This window comes from Pteropus medius, unplaced genomic scaffold (assembly GCF_902729225.1).
Source record: "Pteropus medius unplaced genomic scaffold, Ma_sr-lr_union100, whole genome shotgun sequence".
Classification (NCBI taxonomy): Eukaryota; Metazoa; Chordata; class Mammalia; order Chiroptera; family Pteropodidae; genus Pteropus; species Pteropus medius.
The window spans coordinates 3,835,469-3,855,635 of record NW_024351073.1 but is presented as its reverse complement, the minus strand read 5'-3'; the positions used below and the strand labels follow the sequence as shown (position 1 = coordinate 3,855,635).

General features: G+C 33.3%; 1 protein-coding gene and 1 pseudogene across 8 annotated transcripts in view; one reads left to right on the top strand and one right to left on the bottom strand.

Annotated features, from left to right (window-relative positions):
- Window positions 1–20,167, bottom strand: part of CPLANE1 (ciliogenesis and planar polarity effector complex subunit 1) — a 92,264-nt gene that overhangs the window by 49,519 nt on the left and 22,578 nt on the right. For all 8 annotated transcript variants that reach the window (XM_039842633.1, XM_039842630.1, XM_039842631.1 and 5 more), the window contains 10 exons: window positions 18,693–18,921; window positions 17,470–17,609; window positions 15,036–15,253; window positions 12,543–12,707; window positions 6,612–6,750; window positions 5,850–5,959; window positions 5,535–5,693; window positions 5,307–5,415; window positions 3,826–4,126; window positions 1,492–2,401 (listed from right to left, as the gene is read on the bottom strand). In XM_039842633.1, coding sequence (XP_039698567.1) covers window positions 1,492–2,401; window positions 3,826–4,126; window positions 5,307–5,415; window positions 5,535–5,693; window positions 5,850–5,959; window positions 6,612–6,750; window positions 12,543–12,707; window positions 15,036–15,253; window positions 17,470–17,609; window positions 18,693–18,921 — 2,480 coding nt within the window. The remainder of the gene's footprint in view (window positions 1–1,491; window positions 2,402–3,825; window positions 4,127–5,306; window positions 5,416–5,534; window positions 5,694–5,849; window positions 5,960–6,611; window positions 6,751–12,542; window positions 12,708–15,035; window positions 15,254–17,469; window positions 17,610–18,692; window positions 18,922–20,167) is intronic.
- On the top strand, window positions 10,317–10,982 carry LOC120586182 (40S ribosomal protein S12-like; annotated as a pseudogene).

Sequence of the window (20,167 nt, the reverse complement as noted above, 5' to 3'; positions counted from 1 at the left end):
GGTCAGGCTTATAATTTAGCACACATCGAAGGGCTGGTCATGATCCCCAGAGACAAGGGAAGCTGATGGTCACCTCCCTAGCCTTCTCCATCTAGCCCTCTCCTATTCACCAGCATCTCCCTGGAAGGAACCTGTACATACATCTGGCACCTAGCTTTTGCAGCTGCTGACTAAGGGACAGGTTCTCAGATCACCTGTCTCTGATAGCCACTGGAGCTTGCATTCATGAGTCCCAAACCACAAACAAAGAACCATTTGTTAATGGGTTTAAGAGCATCCTCCTATAGCTATATACCAGGGCCCAATCCACAGTGAGCAGGCAAAGACACCCATTTCCCAGTTCCTTCCCCAAAGGGCCTTAACTACATACTTTGCCACATGCTGCCTGAGGATCTGGCTTCTCATCAGCCTTTATGTAGAGAATAAATGTGATCCGCCCTGATGGGATACTGAGGGGGCTAGGCATACCCTCAACTACTTGAAGCCACTAAGAATAAAGGAGGAGGCTTAGACAATCACAAAGTTTCCAGAGACGACCAAAAGCTCAAACCAGGTTAAGTGACGAGATTTATCTCCTACTCTGTCTAGACTGGGAGATGTGGCTGTTTAATTGAATGTGCAGAAATCAACAGAGAGTCAAGGAAAATGAAGAAACAAAGGAAAATTTTCTAAACAAATGAACAAGATAAATCACTAGAAACAGATCCTATAATAGCACTTAAAAAAATTTTTAACACACATAAAATACTCATAACCTCACAGCCTCTATGAAAGCAATTTTACCCTAATTAATTACTTTTAAGAATTAAAGAAAACACTTGAGGAAAAGAATTACATGATATAGATTATAATTAACTTAGTTTCTTAGTGATTCTTTAACTCATTTCCCATTTAGGAAAAAAAGTGCAGCTCGCTGCCAGCGTTAATTTAATTTTACATAAACAGGCTTCTTGAGGCAAAATCAAATCCGGATTCCAATGTGAAAATATAAAAACTGTTCTTGGAGTTATTTCTGAATAGAATTTCTCTTTAATTCTAATGTAAAAGAAATGTATATGTAAACTGGATTCATCAAATGAATCTTTGGCTAATAACTGTTTGAGAATGATGTTAACATCACATGTAGGAATGCTATGTTTCCTAGGATTTAACATTTTCAGCGATCGAGAATTCCTATATTTTGTAAATGAAAATATCACAACTAAAAACAGAATGCTACAGATAGAATGATGTCATTTGTATCCAAAGACTAACGATATACTAGAGCAATGTAAAAATAATAATAAAAGCGAGCTATTTCATAGCAAACTTTGGGGATAAGGTTAGGACTGTAACCCATTAGTTATCTTGGGGTAAACACTGCAGCCTCAAGTGCCGCAGATGAGTATTCTACGGGCGAACGGGGAATGGGTTAACTGTTGGGAAAATATAAATATAGTTTTAATCTAAAATGAAAATTTTCATTTGTATGTAATAAATTCAAGTACTTACCTTAATAATGGCAGTTTTTGCATTATATGTAGCAAAATAGGGTTGTTCCAAAAGCCACAATGATGTAAGAATGGCAGCTGTAGAGGTTTTTACACGAATGACAGGACTGTACTCACAGGATGACTCAGTGAGACTAGAATCACAGAGCAATCTTCTATCAGACCATCTTATCATCCATTCCAGCAGCCTCCTTATACTGCCAAATGTGCCATCTAGTTCTAGAGGAAGATCTTCTTGAGGATTAACATCATTGCACTGAATTGGTTTGAAAATACATCTTCTAGTTTTAACAGATTTAGGAGTCCGAAAACTATGGTTCGACAATCTCTGGATTAAAGGCTTCTCTGCACTGTCATCTTGTATTCTGTAAACGGACTTTTGTTTTAAACCAAACAATCCACTCTTTCCTTCATTTTTATTAACTTCATTCAAAGGATTCTCTAAAAAAGGTCTGATTCTTTGATTAACCAGTACTGAAGCGGAAAGTGCCTGGCTTTCTGATTTTTCAGACTCATTAAACTCCGGAGCAAGAACAAAGCAGGAGCCAGCTCTAAATACGTTCTGGCTTTTGGTTTTACCCTGACGTCGTTTTAATGTTGTATGTACATCAAAAAGTAATGAATTAAGTTCATGTTCTCTAAGATGTCCAGAAAAACTGGTTAGAAATGGAATGCCAGGACCCTTAGAACCAAGTAGGTCCCTTTCAAGAACATAACTCAAGAAGAGATCAAGGAATTTAATATATTCATCATCATCGCGTTCAAATTCCCAAACACCTATAATAGGAAGCGCATTTTGTAATAACTTTTCATGATCTTCTTTTCTTTTAGGATTTTCTTTCTGATTACATATTTTCTTTTTATCATTGGGCTTACCAATCAACGCCAATTCCACGCGATTTGCACTGTTTCTACAGCAAAACAAAATTTGAAAAGACAAAAGTCATTTAATTACTAAAACTTAGAACTGACAATAAAAATGCTCTCCACGTTTTAAGTCACCTATCTTTTTTTTAATGCCTATCTTTTTTTTAATGCCTATCTTTTTCTGATTACCTACCTTTCTTGGATTACCTTTTTTTGATAACCTATCTTTCAAATAAAGGGTTAGACTAAATGATCTTTGTGTTTACTAGAGCTGAACATTCTGAATCTAAAAAATATAACACTTTACTATCAAAAGGAAAAATTTGTGTTAAAAGAGATTAAAATGTGTTCGCAGACATTTCCCTATACAGAAACATAAATGCTTTTCAGGGGGAAAAAAAATGTCCTCTACTGAATAAAAAGTCAATAACAATCACAGCTACCAGAACAATCTTAGTTTGCAGTTCCTTGTTTCCCTTTTCAGCTCCCTCTGTACAACGTGCAGCAAGCAGGGCTGCCCTTGGGATTCCTTACCATGCGAAAGTTGGGGATTTCTTAAACACTTTCACCTTAACTGCCAACTGTAATTAGTTTAAAATCTGTTTCCTTTCAACATGGCCCTTAGGGCAGAACACAGATCCCTAGTTCTCTCAATAAGAGAAATAAAAGGTTCCTGTTAGGCACCTGGGCTGAAGTCACCATGTCTCTTCTTAAAATTGCACAATAAGCAGCCTCCAGGGTACTCCTATGCTAACAATGCCATTGTTTGATCAAACATGCACACCATTTATAATACTATTAGATATGTTTTAAGCAGATGTTTGAAGTAGATGGACTTATTTCTCTTAAGCAAGATTATGGTTGACTACATAGTCTTTCAGTCATGGGAAGGATAAAATGCAATTTATGCAATTTATCCTTCCCATGACTGAAAGACTATGTAATCAACCATAATCTTGCTTAAGAGAAGATACTAGAAAGAAAAAAAATCTGCTTAAATCAGAGAAATAGAAGTTTAAATGATAAGCAAGAATCTTTCAACAATTTATGGGCAAGATTCAAAAATGAATGTGCAATTTCCTTCCCTAGGAACTTAAAAACAATATAGCTAACTCAATAATCCTACACTCTTTAAGTCTGAAGAGTACTGAAAGATTACTGAAAGAACTAAAAGTCCTCCCATAAAAAAAACTACAGAATTTTATCTACTCATTTGATTTTATACTTTCACATGACAAAATTATTTCACTCCTCAATAGTATTTTAGATGAAATACATTTTCAAATGTATGGTCTCATTTTACATTCCAACATCCTCATAAGTAGGGAGGGAAGCACTTATTCTCACTGTTAATAGTACAATCAGTGAGGTTGCTGGGGCAAAAATCAGCTCATCAGTTGAATGAAACATTGAAAGCATTGTTTTCCAAAGGAAGTGAATGCCTGCTATTAAGCGATCTCAACTGTACCTTTGATAGAAATGTATCCTACTTTTTTCTTCAACTGACAAAGCTTCAGAGAAGGTATCTGCTGTATCTGCATCACTATGTACCACAGAACTCCCTAGTTCTGTGAGTGTGCTCCTGCTCAGACTAGTCCCCAGGGAAAATCTGTCAAAACCTGGAACCTCGGCTGGTTTTTCTTCTTCAATTGGCTCCCATATATTCATCTCAAAAGAACCTATATTTCTCTGCACACGTTTTAGGGCTTTTACCCTCACTTTATGGACAGAATGCATGATAACAGACATCATTTCCTCAGTTTGGGGACCTAGAAAGAAAAGAATGGAAGACTTTACAGTTCATTAAACTGTTTCAATTCAAGACATAAAGGGATCCAATTCTGGTCCCTCCAGGGGACATGAAATCTAACTGACAACTAAGGCTTATTTCCACATTTTTACAGATCATGCTTGTTCAATATTCATTAAAAAGTCATGGTCCATACCATGACTTTCCACCTTTAAGGTGGAACTGCAAAAGCTAGAGAAGGTCTACTAAGGAATAATAAAAGGGACACAATCCAGACTCAAAAAAAAAAAAAAAAAAAAAAGTGTACTCTGGAAAACAAAAAATTAAGAATTTAACTATCTCAAAAATCAAAAGATAGTTATTAAAAACAAAACAAAACAAAAAAAGAAACAATGACAACTTTCTGACTTCGAGTAAGGGGAAACAATTGGAAAGGAAGTTTTTCAAGGCTGCCTACAGAAAAAATCTCAAACATTATCAATACATAAACAGGACATTTTAGAGGATGTCAAAAAAGTCTTAAGAAAAATAAAAAAATCACAAATACAAGTATATTAATGCAATAATGTGCAATCATAGGACATAACTAGACTTAAATACTAGATTATAGTTCTTTAAAAGAGGGTAATTTGAATTCTTTAAAAATTTCTGTAACATTGTCAACATATTAATGCCAGTGAACTATACACTTGAAAATGGTAAATTTTATATTATGTATATTTTACCACAATAAAAAAGTTTCCACAAGGTCATCTTGAATATATAGGATAAAGTACGAAGCATAAACAACCATAAATGGAGAAGAGCACTAGTTTTCAATAAAATATGTACATTATGCAAAGCACTATATCCTCATTTTATATATTTTATCTTATTCAATCCTCTTTCAATACACATTCATGAAGAAGGTATTAATAGAGTCATTTTACAAATGAGGAAATGAGAATCAGAGAGACTGAGCAACCTGCCAATAGTCACACTGTTACTGACAGAGCTAAGAAAAATATGAAGCCAGCACTGTCTGGTTCCAAAGCAACAGAATTGGTGCTTCTGTAATGGGGAAATGCTTCTGCCTTCTCATAATCCTATCTCCAAGGAAAGGAGAAATGCATAAAAACATAAGCACTAGAAAATAAATGCTTTCAGGACAAAATGAAAATCTTCAGTAATTTATCAGACATCTAAGAAATGACAAATACCTTTCACAACACAGTGTCTGAGTCTCTGATGAAGAGAGTGATATTTTTCTCTTAAAGGAACCCTTATGTCTTCAGGATTAGGAAATGCTTTCACAAAAATTTCTGCTACCTTCAGAAAAAATTTGAAAATAAGTTTTATGAGCATCATCATTCTTAATTAAAATAAAATAAAAATTCTTTAAAGTCTCTCATTATGATTTAGTTTATTTTTACCTGTATTCACATTACCTTTCTGATTGGTGGCAGCTCTCCAATAAGGCTCAAAATTAGATCCTGAATAAGTTCTTCAATATTAGAAAATCGAGAGAAGGGTAGCATTCTACAAGCCCATTCCACTGCACTGAGACAGTGCTCAACCATACAAGAGTCAAACTCCACTTCAAGGTCCTAAATGGATATTGAAAAAATTAATTTCTTCTTCACTTGAGGTGGACAGACCAGAATGAGTTCAAAAGAAAATTTTGATACAAACAGTAAAATCTATCAACAATAATTTCATGAGTAATGCTTGTTCATTTTTCTTATTCTTTTGCAGGTAAATACCTTCTTTCCTTCCACATTTTCTCTTGCTTTCTGATACTGTCTGCAACTATAGGATAACTTGTCACGGATATGCAGCATCCAACACAAAGCACAAAGTTCTCTGAAGCAGCCTAAATCAGGAATACAAATATGAAAGAAGATTGTGTGCATCATGTACATTAATACTGTAGCAATTTCATCACTGCTGGTTATTTTATTCAAAATAAATGTCTATTTTGTTAATTATCAAAGAAATATATGCTCATTGCCAACATCTTATAAAAGTCATAGAGTCTTTCAGAATTTTCATGCATATTATTCTAGAATACTTCGTGCATGTCAGTTGCATGAAAATATTGAAAATATTTTTAAAGAGTAAATAACTATTTACTAGTTTACTTGCTTTAAACTTCCAAGTATATATAGATCTTTTTCAAGCCAATACACATAGCCCTACTTAATACTATATAGTTAATTTACTTAGAAAATCACTTATAGACATTTAAGTTTAAAATTTTTCAATACTAAAAATTTTATATTTCCAATATAAAACAATTTTTTATTAAAAAGAAGTACACAAAAATATATAAAATCATACTGTGCTGTTTTGCAAGCTAGCTTTTTTCTTCACTTTATGTTTCCGTGGTGGTAACATATACATACTGTCTTTTCATTGCCAGTATAGTGTTTTGTTGTACAGAAATTTTCCCAAATCAAATGAAAAATATATCATTATTAAGATTTAGGCCTAATTTCTAAGCAAGTAGTGCATTTTGGACAAACCTATTGCTTTAATGGAAACTTCATCAAGCTTGTGGTCTCCAGTTGCTCCAGGTTGAAAGAATGCTACACCTCCTTTACAGTAATTAAGTAAGGACTGAGGGAAAGGACTCAGTGAAGGAAGAGACCCTTTCATTCGAATCTGAAAGGAAATAATGACAGAATATGTTAATCAGCAGAATATGTTATTTACGGAAATTAAAAAGCAATAAACAAGGCAGGTAAGATAAACCATAGAGAATGGATAACAAAGCACAGTTCCTATACTACGTAAGACGATACCTCTGAAATCAGGTATACACTTTCAGAAACTTAGCTCACAAATTTAATTCAAGAAATTCACTAGGCTCAAACTCAAAAGAGAAAAAAGGTTCCAACCAAACCACCCTCTCTTGTCACTCAGTTTTGCCTGTACAAAAAGAATTAAATGTGACTTGCCCTGACTTTCTCCAAAGGCATAAAAAACAAAATAAAGAAATTTAAGTATCTAACTCTCAACTAAAATAAAACTATATGCAGTATCTAAAAACAAATACGAAAAAAAGGTATGCATACATAGCTTTAAAAAATGATCTATAAATGACAGTTAGAAAGTCATTTGGCAACTCTAATAAAATAAGAATTCTTGCAAAGATCATCAATAAATGCAAAATCAAATAAAAAGTTCATAGACAACATGGCTGTGTGGGACATGATCCAACTCACCATTACTAAAAGTGAGATAAAAAGACTTGTACCATGTGATACGATGTGACAGGGAAGTATAAAACACCACTCATGATGGATTCATTTCTAAGAAAATGGGAACTGAATCTAATCAAACCTCTCTACCTTGATGAGTACAAATTACCACCTTATAGGAAATAAAAGAGGAACAAGTTAAAGGAAACTAAATGAAAATACAATCAGGCAAATCCAGAAGATGTATAGAAAAATTACCCAGTTTCTCTAACAAATAAAAACTAGAATAGTTAAAAGAAACTAATAGAATAAGAGATGTAAAAGACATGAACTTGAGAGGAAAAGGATTAGCAGCAAACTTGTAATCTATTTTCTCCCCCTACTATTCACTTCCAAAAACCATGATCTCATTAAATCTCCCTGTAAGCATGCTAATGACAGACTTGCCAAACAAATTAATAATATTTACTAGATGTAGAGAGTCTATAAATAGGTCTAGAATGTATGGATTTATGCAGTATGGCTCCCTAAAAAATGCCACACAAGCTATATAATTAAAGAGATGTTCAATAACTGAAATATAAAAAGATGTTCAATAACTTAAATAGTTCCCTTTTGTGTCATGTTTAATAGAGGCCAGGATACATTCTTCCGCTGCAAGACAAGACCTATGCAATTCCAGATTTCTCCATGTTTCACTTGTGACTTTTGGTTACCTTTACCCTTGAAATTATTGGTCGTGTTTGATTGGGGGTAACATTCTTGATTCTTATGAGTCTGACTTGATAATATTGTCTTTCTTGTTATCTCACAACCAAATATTAGTGTACCTCATTTGGACCATGAAACAAAGAAACAAAAAATCTGTAAAAATGAAAATTTCAAAATAATCAGAGAAATATGATTATGGGCCAGGTATTGAATAATAAAAAGAAACTGTTAACTTTGGTATAATAGTGTAGTGGTTTTAAAATATGTCCACAAATGCTCTGACACTCATCTCTTCAATGGTAGAGTTTAACTTCCTTCACCTTGAGTACAGATCAGACTGGATAACTAGTTTTTAATGAGCAGACTGTAGAAGTGGTTATATGTGGCTTGTGAAACTAGATCATAAAAGGCACTCTAGCTTCTTTGATGTCTTATGAATCACTTGCTCTGGAGGAAGCCTCCGCCAACAACCAGCATCAACTTTTTAGCCATGTGCGGGAGCCATCTTGCAACCAGATCTCCAGCCCAAGTTTTCAGATTCCTGCAGCTCCGGTCCACATTTTGGTATGCAATCTCATAAGAGATCGAGTCAAAATCACCCATTTTAAGTCACTCCTAAATTCTTTACTTACAAAATGTGAGTTAGATAATAAATGTTTATTGTTGCTTTAAGATAGTAAAGTAATTTGGGTAATTTGTTATGCAACAATAGAAAACTAACACAATTAACATGGTCATTATTTTTGAAAAAAAAGTATTAAATAGTAAGAAATGCATTTGGACAAGCAAGATGCCAGGATAGTCTCAAGGAACTGAATTAAAATACTGAAAACACACACACATGCATGCATGCACACACAGGTATAGAGAAATAAACAAACTACAGAGAAAGATTAAATTATAGCCAAGAGATGCTGATAATTTAAAATTCGATGATAAATAAAAGTTCATTATACTATCTTTCACTTTTTATATTGTTTCTACAAAAATATTTGAAAAAAACAACTGACCTACATTTTCCTGACTTAATGTTTTATGCTACAAGAGTTGTTATTCTACATGTTTTTTTTTAAATAAACATTTTTTTTTAGAAAAGTTTTAAATTTATAGAAAGATTACAAAGATTCTATAGGAAGTTTCTATATACCAACACCCAGTTTCCCCTATTATCAATGTCTTGCATGAGTATGGTGGATTTGTTATAATTAATGAACCAATATGGACACATTAATTAAGGATTATCCTTTACTCAGCTTTCCATAGTTTTTACCTAATGTCTTTTCTGTGCTCTATAATCCCATTCAGGACACCATACTACATTTTGATATCATGTCTTCTTAGGGATTTTGGCTGTTTCTCAGGCTTTCCTAGTTTTCCATAAATTAGTTTTTTCTAAGTCTACATCCTAAGTAAATTTAGCTTGGTATTTTTGGTCAATAAAAACTTTTAAGAAAAATATAAATAGATCTTTTTATTTTCCAGCTAATGTTATAACAAGTGAGAATCTTCTCTATAACTCCTGGGTGAGCTGGTGAAATTATTGACACTTGTTTGCATATTTCTAGAAGGATATAAGTTATAGTGGTTGCCTCTATGGATTGGGAGTCCAGCATGAGGAAATTTACTTTCCACTAACTCTTGAAGATTATTGGCCTCCATGATTTATGATGAGAAATCAGCTGTTAATGTTATCTCTTATATGTGATGAAGGGCTTCTCACTTATATGTTATCTCTTATATGTGATGAAGGGCTTTCAAGATTCTCTCTTGGTGTTTAGCTTTTAACAGTGTGGTATATGTCTAAGGATGGACCTCTGACTTTAACCTACTAAGAGTTGTTTGAGCCTCTTGGATGTGTAGATCATGTTTTTCATCAAATTTGGGACATGTTTGGCCATCATTACTCTAAAATTTCTTTCTTCCTCTTTCTTCTCCTTCCAAAACTTCCATTTGAGTACTAGGGTATGTTCGTTGGTGTCCCAATAAGTCAGTGATGTTCTGTTTGTTTTTCTTCATCTTTTTTTACCTTCTGTTCCTCAAACTGCATAATCTCAGTTGCCCTATCTTCAAGTTTGCTGATTCTCCTGCCTACTCAGATGTGCTGTTGAGTCTCTTTAGTGACCTTTTCTTATCGGTTACTGTATTTTTCAACTCCAGAATTTCTATTTGGTCTTTTAAAAATAACTTCTATCTCTTTATTGATATTCTCTATTTAGTGAGACACCATTCTCATGTATTCATTTAGTTCTTTAGAAATGGTTTCCTTCAGTTTTTTAAACATATTTAAAATAGCTGATTAAAAATTTTTGTCTCCTCTTTTCCTGCTGCTGCGGAGTAGTGCAGAGGCTTGGGTGCATTCAAGATTCGGCTCCACCATAACCCACCGCCATGGCCAAGGAATGCATTGCTGCTGGAGGTGTAACAGACATTAATACTGCTTTACAAGAGATGCTGAAGACCGTCCTCATCCACGATGGCCTATCATGTGGAGTTCAGAAAGCTGTCAAAGCCTAAGACCAGTGCCATGCCCATCCTTGTGTGCTTGTACCCACCTGTGATGAGCCTGTGTATGGCAAGTTGCTGGAGGCCCTTTGAGCTGAACACCAAATCAACTTAATTAAGGTTGATGACAACAAGAAACTAAGGGAATGGGTAAACCTTTGTAAAACTGATAGAGAGGGAAAACCCCAGAAAGTGGCTGGTTGCAGTTGTGTGGTGGTTAAGGACTACAGCAAAGATTTCAGGCCAAAGATGTCATTGAGGAGTTACTTCAAATGCAAGAAATGAAAAAATAAATTTGGCTTTTGTTTTTTAAAAAATAATCTTTGTCTAGTAGGTCCAATATCCAGACTTCCTCAGAGACAATTTCTATTGATTTTTTCATCATGAATGAGCCATACTTTCAAGTTTCTCGAATAAATCCTCTCTGGATTTCTGTAAGCCTTTGGTTAATTTCCAGAGTTCTGAAAAAGTTGATTCTAACAATTTTTACCAATATTTCCACTTTTTTTTGGCAAAGAGTGATGTTTTAGATATCCTTACCCCACTATTTCACTGATATCTTCACTAACTCTTTAGAATTATTTAAATTGTTAATATGTGCATTTAATTTTTAAAACTACTAGATTAAAATAGCTTCAAATAATTATGCATACCAAAAAATTATTGTAACCTACATGCAATATATTATGGTGCTATCAAGGAATGAACACAAGGTTAATAAGGTATTTCCCTCTCCTTGTCAGTCATTTAAATTTCGACAATAAACAAGGAAATTTTTTCCTTTCATGGATAAACATCTTATAATTTTGATGGCAAGATATGTTCTACCATTTCAACAAACTGTATTCTAATTTGCTACAGCCAAATTTATAATGAAATTATATGCCCAAAAAAGTTCAAATTAAAGAGGTATAAATACACCAATACAGGGAATCACTTATATATTGTATATACTTCTATAAGAATGGACCTCTAGTCCTCTGGCATCACTCCTAAGATTAATAAATTCATGGGCTGACAATAAAATTTTCAAATAAATTTGAGGAATACTGGATTAGAGAGAACTTATGAGTTACTTCTGTGAGTGATGCCCAGGGGTTCACAAGAAACCTTGAAGATAAGCCAACAGGGCACTGCACAGTGAGCACGGCAATTACTCTATACACTAAAGCTCCAGGCCTATAGCTTATTAATCCTAGTAGTTTGGGAAACGTGTAATTTTCTCAGCCTCAAAAACCTTTTCTTTTTTATATTTTAAAAAAACGTCTTCTTTTTTAAAAAAGGCTAATTTTCAAAAATGACTTGATAAACTCAGTCTCTCTAAGGGGTCCTATTTTTAAAAGCTACAGATTTTTGTTTTAAATAAAATTTAATCAAGGGCCAAATTAAAGATATTTGGGGTTAATAATACTTATTTCCATATTTCTGAGAGACAGACAACAGGGCTACAAAGGACTTGGGGCTACATAAGAGACATCTCAGCAGATGTCCCATCTGGCTGATTAGATAAGAATGCAGCTGCATTTCAGCTGAAGTCAGTGTAAAAGAACATGACAGCTGGAGAACCAAAATGAAGTGCACATCTCAGAAGACAGCAAGGGGAAGAATGACTGGCACAGACAACTGGAAGGAAATACAAACCCAAGAACTCACTTTAACTTTCCATGGTTTGACCCCACATACATAAGCCTCCACAGAGCATATATAACACCTCCAGAAGCAGGTGGAAAATCCTGAACTGAGTTTAAATTTTCAATGACTATGAGGGAAAAAAAGTAACTGAAATTACTCAGCATTAACTGACTATATTACTACTTTCTATTGCCAGACAGGATGGGACTAACATAGAAACCCAGTTCAAAGTCCTTGTCTTTCAGCAGAAAGAACTTGGTCTAAGTTGCCTGATTATAAATAAATATAAAATATAGAGATTTATAAGACAGGACTCCTTGAGAAAATGTCATAAGTATAAGTATTAATGAATATTAGTATATTACAATTATTGAACATAGCACATAAATGACTGAGACATTTCCATACCTTTTGCATGACTTTTCTCGCCCATCTCAACTGCAAGATGTACCACTGTGCTACAGGAAAAGAACACCGTGCTGCCCGGAAAAGCAGGAGAACACGTTGAAGGATTCCGGACACCTTTTGGCGATTATCTTTTTCAGTTTTTAAAAGAAGATCATCGCCATCTTCCTGAAAAAAAAATAAATAAATAAAACACACAATTTTAGTAGCTAGTAATAAAAAATTTTAAATGTTAAAGTGGAAAGGTGACGGGATTAAGAAGTACAAATTGATAGTTAGGAAACAGTCAAAAGGATGTGAAGTAATGCCAGGTGGCGATCAGTTTGAAAATTATATAAATGTCTAACCACTGTACTGTGTACCTGAAACTGACATAAAACATTGAATGTCAACTCTAATTGAAAAATAAAAATTAAAAATATCTATACAGTACTTGTATCTGAGCTGGGGAAAAAAATACATAAGGTGAAAATAAAGATAGTGCCTCCAAAGCTAGAACATTCCTGGAGATTTATAAAGAAAATGTTGAGGCCTAGTCTCGGAGATTTAGACTATAGCTATTTCTAGTGTCAAGCAAACATTTCTCTCTCCTCGAGCAATGTAAAAGGCTAAATCGATCCTAATCCCAAATCTTCCCCTACAACAGTTAGAGGCCACCACTCCTGACTCCATTGGTAGAATGTTACAAAGAGCTCCTTTCAAGGAGAATGCGTTTTTCCTTCCTCTGCCTGGAATAATCTTACGTATATTTGAATGTCACCTTCTCTGTGAAGTACTCCCAATCTGTGCTATGATGGCACTTTGCTCAGACTTTCATCATAGCTTCTACTAATTAATTCAGTACCGATTTATGTATCTACGTTGAGATACATAAATATTGAGGACTACTCACTATATTGAGAACTACCCAAGAGAAAATGCCTTGTCATGTCTTTGTATTATCACAATACATAGAATAAAGTCTAACATGTAGTAGTATCTAATAGTCTGTTGAAAAAACACTATTCAAGTCAGTAGAGATTAATTTCCCAGAAAATAAGATAATATATATAAACATTTTCTTCCCTAATATCTTCCTACTATTGCCAATTCTTAATTGTACTAAAATTTTAACTGGGTATCTGCCCCTCCCTTACATAGTCCATCTGATTAAGGGAGAAAGTAATACTTTTACTGTTTTTCTTTCTCCCCTTCTCTCGCCCTCTGGTTATGGACAAGGTGTCCCTAGAAGCTGCTGGCAGCCTTGCTGCTCCCACAAAGAGAGCCAGCCTTAAGCCAAAGCTGACACCTCAGAAAACAAACTAGAAAGAGCCCAAGTTTTTGGTAACGTAATGAAGTGAGAAGGCTGCCCCTACCACTGGGCTCCTTAATTACGCCAGCCAATTTCAACCAAGTTTTCTAAGGTACTTGCAACCCAAGGAGTTCTAATTGGTAAAGAGTGGCATTTAGGAGAAATCCTACCATTGAGGATTATTTTAATAAAAAATAATAAAATGAAGCACTACCAAGGATAGTAACCACTCAAACTAATATCAGCATAACATATCCAAAAATACCTTAAATGTGATTTCTAATTTCTAAACCAATATATTAAAGACTAAGATGTAAGAAGAATTACTGAGAAACAACCATGAACTATTTATTCCTTCCATTTGTAATATATTACATTTGAAATATCAAGAAATATTTTTAACCTATTGAAACATAACTCCAAATATAACAAATCAGAACATAACTCTAAAAAACAAACCAAAAATAAATTAGAAACAGAAGTTGTTGAAACAGTAAGTAGAAATCAATACCAGAATCACTCACGATATTAATCAAATATTAAAATAATTTAAATGTAAATAATTTACATTAACACTTTAAATCTTAAAACCAACTTATATTATGATTGTCAGTAAGAGCAGAAAAAAAGTTCCCGAGAGAAAATAGAATTACTATTTATAAGACAAATGAATAGTGCAGGAGAAAAAAATGACTCTCAAAGCAAAGAAAAAATCAAAATAAGTCTTTTAAAAGAGGCGAAGTCAATGAAATGAATAAAAGATAAATAATGTATGGTTTCTAAATTCTGACATTCATTATTTTGTCACTCTAAACAGATGTCTATTTTTTAAAATCTGGATATAGAGAAATACCTCATTTTATTATTGCAATAAATTTAACATTCATTGAATACTTACTATCTGTTCTGAGCTCTACGGTAAAAGGCTACCTTTTAATAAAAGATAATAAAATTACAGGATATCTCATGTAATTCTAACAATAATGCTACTGGACGTAATACTATCACCTGCATCTTACAGATGAGTGAACTTAAACAGCAGTCAAGTACACTGCCCAAGACTATACAATTAATAAACAGCAAAGCTGGGATCTGGAAGTTTGTCTTCAGAGTTTGCATTTTTAACTTGAAGATTATCATCAAATTGATTATTTTAGAACTTAGACAAAATCAACTTTAATTAAAACATTAAGCACTAAGCTTACTTCACTAAGAATAGCTGGCTGAGGACAATATAACGGAGGAGCTGGAAGATACAAGCCGACCGGCACTAAGCCCCATAGTCTCTTACTGAAGTCTTTGGCAGAATTTATCAGAAGCTGAAATGTCTCCGATAGAATATCTGCATCGGCCATAACTGCTGCTTTCAGTACTTCTTGCACTGAACTGAATAGCAGATTTGCATCTTCCTCTTCAATAGGATCTACCAAACACAAAATTAGGTAAAATAGTTAAAATTTATTTTATACTTCTTATCCTACTTTGTAGGATAAAATTTCATATCTGAAAAAGTTGACCAAAAAGTGAACATATCGGCTGACATACAAAACATCCAAACTTCTAGACAGAAATTTTATAACTACTCTATTATTTTAAGATTATTGGCAATCAGAACACAAGATTTTTACAAAATTATACAAGGCACTAACCACTATATAATAAAAATATTCTTGGAATATAGACCTGAATAAAAAATAATAAATGAAAAAAATATTAATGGAAAAATGTCAAGAAAAAAACCAAAATAACATATATAAAAATTACTTCCCCATGAAGGCGGTGGGGAAGTAATTTTTTCCTTTTTAATAGCTCATCACAGTAGTTTTATAATAAAACAAAAATGATATAATATGAAACTAAAAAAAACAAATAGTCATACAGTATGGCTTTAATTCTATATCTGTATATACATGGATATGACTCAGAAGGTAAAAATGCAGGAGGACGCAGGTGGTACAATTGGAGACTTAAGGAACTTTTATATTAGTAAATCATATTCTACTCCCTCTCTCAAGAGACAGCCACTATCTAGAATTTGGTGTGACTATACTGGACCTCCTATCAGACATATGTTGTATCCTCCATTTTTATACCCTATGAGGTTTAATTTTTTTCATATTTTTCACCTCCTTTCTTTATATCTATTATGTATATATTTAACTCTCTCTATATATTGTATGTGTGTATGGAGAGAACTCAAACTCATCTTCCAGTTCATTAACCATCTGTTGAGTTTTTCATTTTTAAGTTGGTTTACTGCAGTTTAATTTACATACACTAAAATTCATCCTTTTTAAGTATACAGTTTAATGAGTTGACAAATCTATACAGCCCTGTAAGAACATTTCCATCACCCCCAAAAAGTTCTTGTACCCCTTTGTTGTCAATTCTCCCTTCACTCCCAGGCAACCACTGATCTGTTCCTTGTCCCTCTAGTGTTGCTTTTTATAAAATGTCACACAGCATGTAGTCTTTGTTTCTGACTTCTTTCATTCAGCATAATGGTTCTGTGATTCATCCATGTTGTTGCATGTTATCAGTAATTTGCTCCTCTTTTTTATTATTTCATTGTATAGATATATTGCAATATGTATATCTATTCGCAAGTTGTAGGCATCTGGGTTATTTCAAGTTTTTGGCTATCATAAAAAAGCAGCTAAGAAAATTCATACATGTCTTTGGGTAGATCCATGTTTTTATTTTTCTTAGGTAAATATCTAGGGGTGGAATCCATTGAGTTTTTATGTCCTCTTTGTTTCTGATGCTGGAAATTTTCCTTAATTTCTTTAAAGCTTAGCCTTTAAATGTATATTTTTATATTTTATCTAGAAACACATTTTATCTATGTATTTATTGTGGGAAATTGTTTAGAGCATCTTGCCAGACCTAGAAGTTTATACTTCAAAATTTTAGTTTTTTTCAAAACCAGCTTTCACATAGTTACATCATCTTTTCATTTACTAAAGAAAACAAACTTGACAAAAAAGCATCAAAAAAGTTTTCAGTCAGATTTCCAAGTATTATAAGTTCTTTCCAAAAAAGTTATAATTAGTAAGTTATAGGAATCTAGATTTAGAATCTCACTCCTTAATGGAGACAAGCACTAATAAAACCGAAGGGTGCCACAGTAGTCCTGGTTTTATCTTTAATTAACTTCATTACTTTTTGTCTAAATTACTCCATCTATAAAACAGAAAAATTTTATAGGGTTCTTGTGTAAATCTATGTAATATTATATTTTTAATTTGTAATAGCACTTTGAACTTTTCAAATTGAAAACAAAACCAACTCTATGATTTATGCACTATAGATGAGAGTTGAACTAAATACTTCTATGTACCCTTCTATGGATGAGATACTATGATTCTATGACTACGATAAAAAGTAATCCAAATGCAGCAAAATAAAACTAGTACAAAAGGTATGTACGGAAAATGAAATATCATTCAGTTATTGACCACTGTGTTTTGAGCTGGCATCAGTTTAGGATGCTCCCATGGTCAAGAATAAAATACCTTTATTTTTGATAATCTTACCTCGAAAGTGTTAACATATTTGTGGGTATTTACAAGCTCTTCAAAATACCATGTGGATTATATTAACTTGACAAATGTATCAGATAATCTGTAGATAACATACCTGTAAATTGTTTGTATTTTGCACCCATTTCATTTTTTGATTCCAAAGAGGCTGGCTGACCTAAAAAACACTGAAGTTTTTCCTGGAAAATCTGTGTTGGAGTCATATTTAATGGTAGATTCTGACCCTTTTTCTTGGACCTGAAAACATATCAAATTAATGGAAATGAATCCAAATTTTGAAAAAAGAAAATATTTACACATCACGAACCATGAAATTTTAAGAAACAGTGAAATTTGCTTTCTTTATTCATACTGTATTTAAGAAAGAAATAATCAAGGAAATATTGCATTAAGGAGAGTATTACGGCTCTCCAAGATTATGGTACTAAAATATCTCCCCACACTTATTTCCCAGTGCTGCCTTACAAATATATTCTATCCAAAATGAACCTAACTTGATTTTTGCCATATGCCTTTGCTCAAGTTTGGAATGTTCTCTCTCCTTATAGTTACTCAATTTGTCAAAATCCTGTCTTCCCTTCAATGCCCATCTCAAATGATATGTCCTACATAAAGTACTTCCTGTTTTTCCCTCACTTAATATGACTGCTCTCCTTACTGTATCTATGGCACTTTTCTTACCATGCTATGTAAATTATAACAATGTTTTGTCCTATTATCTCCATTAAACTATAAGCAGCTTAAACACAGAAACTATGTACCATTTAAGTTTATATCCACTAATACATTTGGCATAGAGCTTGGTACAGAGAGGTTACTTAATAAGTAAAAATATGCTGAATTACTGAATTGAAGAATATAAAAGACACAGCAATACCATAATATCCAGAAAAGTTAATATACAGAGATTAGTTTGATTAGCTTAAAAGTCAAATGCTATTTCGGATAAATTCTCCCACTGACTATAAGCTCTTTGAGGGCACTACTAACAAATAAATGTCCTAACAAAAGTTTTAATACAAAATATAAGCTGCGAGCTATCCAACACAGTATCTTCTAGTTGCATGCAGCAATTTAAATTTAATTAAAACTAAATTGAAAATTCAGTTCTTTGGTCTTACTAGCCACATTTCAAGTGCTGAATAGCTATGCGTGGCTAGTAGCTATCATATTGGACAGCACATAAAGAATATTTCCATCACTGAAGGAAGTTCTGCTGGACAATGCTGAACTAAGAATTCCACAAAATATATAAACGAGAGAAATACTTTAGATACCATTACACTATTTCTTAACTTATGTTTGCTTAAAAACACATACCTTGTGAAACTGCTGTCTAGTTTACAGAACAGCTGAAAGGCCAGACCAATTGAAACAGATGTCTTCCAGTCTCCTAGTTTATGTGTTAACCACACGGCTTCTGGAACCAGGCCACCAATAAATAATAATTCAAGGGCATATTCAACTGTCCACACATCAGAAAGATGCTGATCTCTAACAACACTGGCCACCTTAGAGTGTTGCAGAGGAATAAATCGAAGGCTCTGTTCTGTGAGTAAATTAAAGAAAATGGATATTACATACATCAGAACTCGTACTTTACATGGGTACATGTATCTCTTCAATCAGTATTTTCTATACAAAACCACAAGGAAGACACAAACAAAATGTGCTAAAATAGTACTTAACATACCCTAGAATAGTTTTGTTGTTTTAACACTGAAGAAAGTGCCTTACTAATGGGTCAGGAAGCAAATGCCAGAGTAAAAATAGAAACAGGAGAGAGAGTATGAGTGCATTACACAAAATAAAGGTAAAAGTTTCATGAAACTTCTGTCAGGTAAAATAAACATACCTACACACACTTAAATGTACTGGGTCACAGTGTAGAGTTTATTACTGTGGGCTGCCCTGAAATACATGTCTATTTCTCCTACGAGATTATGAAATCAGGAGGGCAGAGACTGCATTTTACCTGACTCTCCATTTCTCAGTGTCATGCATTATAGAAGTACTATTAAAGTATATTAAGTGTTCAATGTATTAGTGTTTATAAGTAGAAATATGTGGTTTTCAATAATCCTGACTAAATGACAAGATTTCAGTCTGGCTTGGGATTAAATACGAAAGGTAATATCCTTATGCCCAGCCTTCTATACTTTATTAAAAGTAACTTGTATAAGTAACTTTAAAATATGACACAACTGTTACTTTTTTTTTTAAATACACATTGCTAAGATTTTCAAAATAAAATCTATAAATGGTATATGGGTTTCTGCTTCTTGAAATGACTAGTTTCGCATATGACCTACACAGGCTCTGCCCAACAAGTACTAACATCTTATTAGTTCTTTGACACACACTTTGGGATAAAAACAAAAAACTTAGTCTATCTCTTGAATATTTGATTTTGCGGGGGCAAAGAGCCAGGAGACTGACTAAAATTTTCCTACTTTTTTATTCATTATGAGCAAAGCACACTGTATTACTAAAAGAACTTTATTTTCTGGAAAATAAATTTTCTGGAAAATTTACTGCTATCATAGAGTAAACAGCACACCAAATAAGCATCTCAAATCTTCAATACATTCTACTACTAGTTCTGATTAACATGAAATGTATATTCTAAGTCAAGACTTCTGATATCATTTTTCAAGATATTAAAGAAATGAAACAACATATACGAAGTTTCAGATATTTAAATTTTCAGTAATCACAATCTTGGGCATAGGAAGAAAACACAAAACCTTCTCTTATATTCTATCCTCTTACTGTGAAGATATTTTCATAGGGAA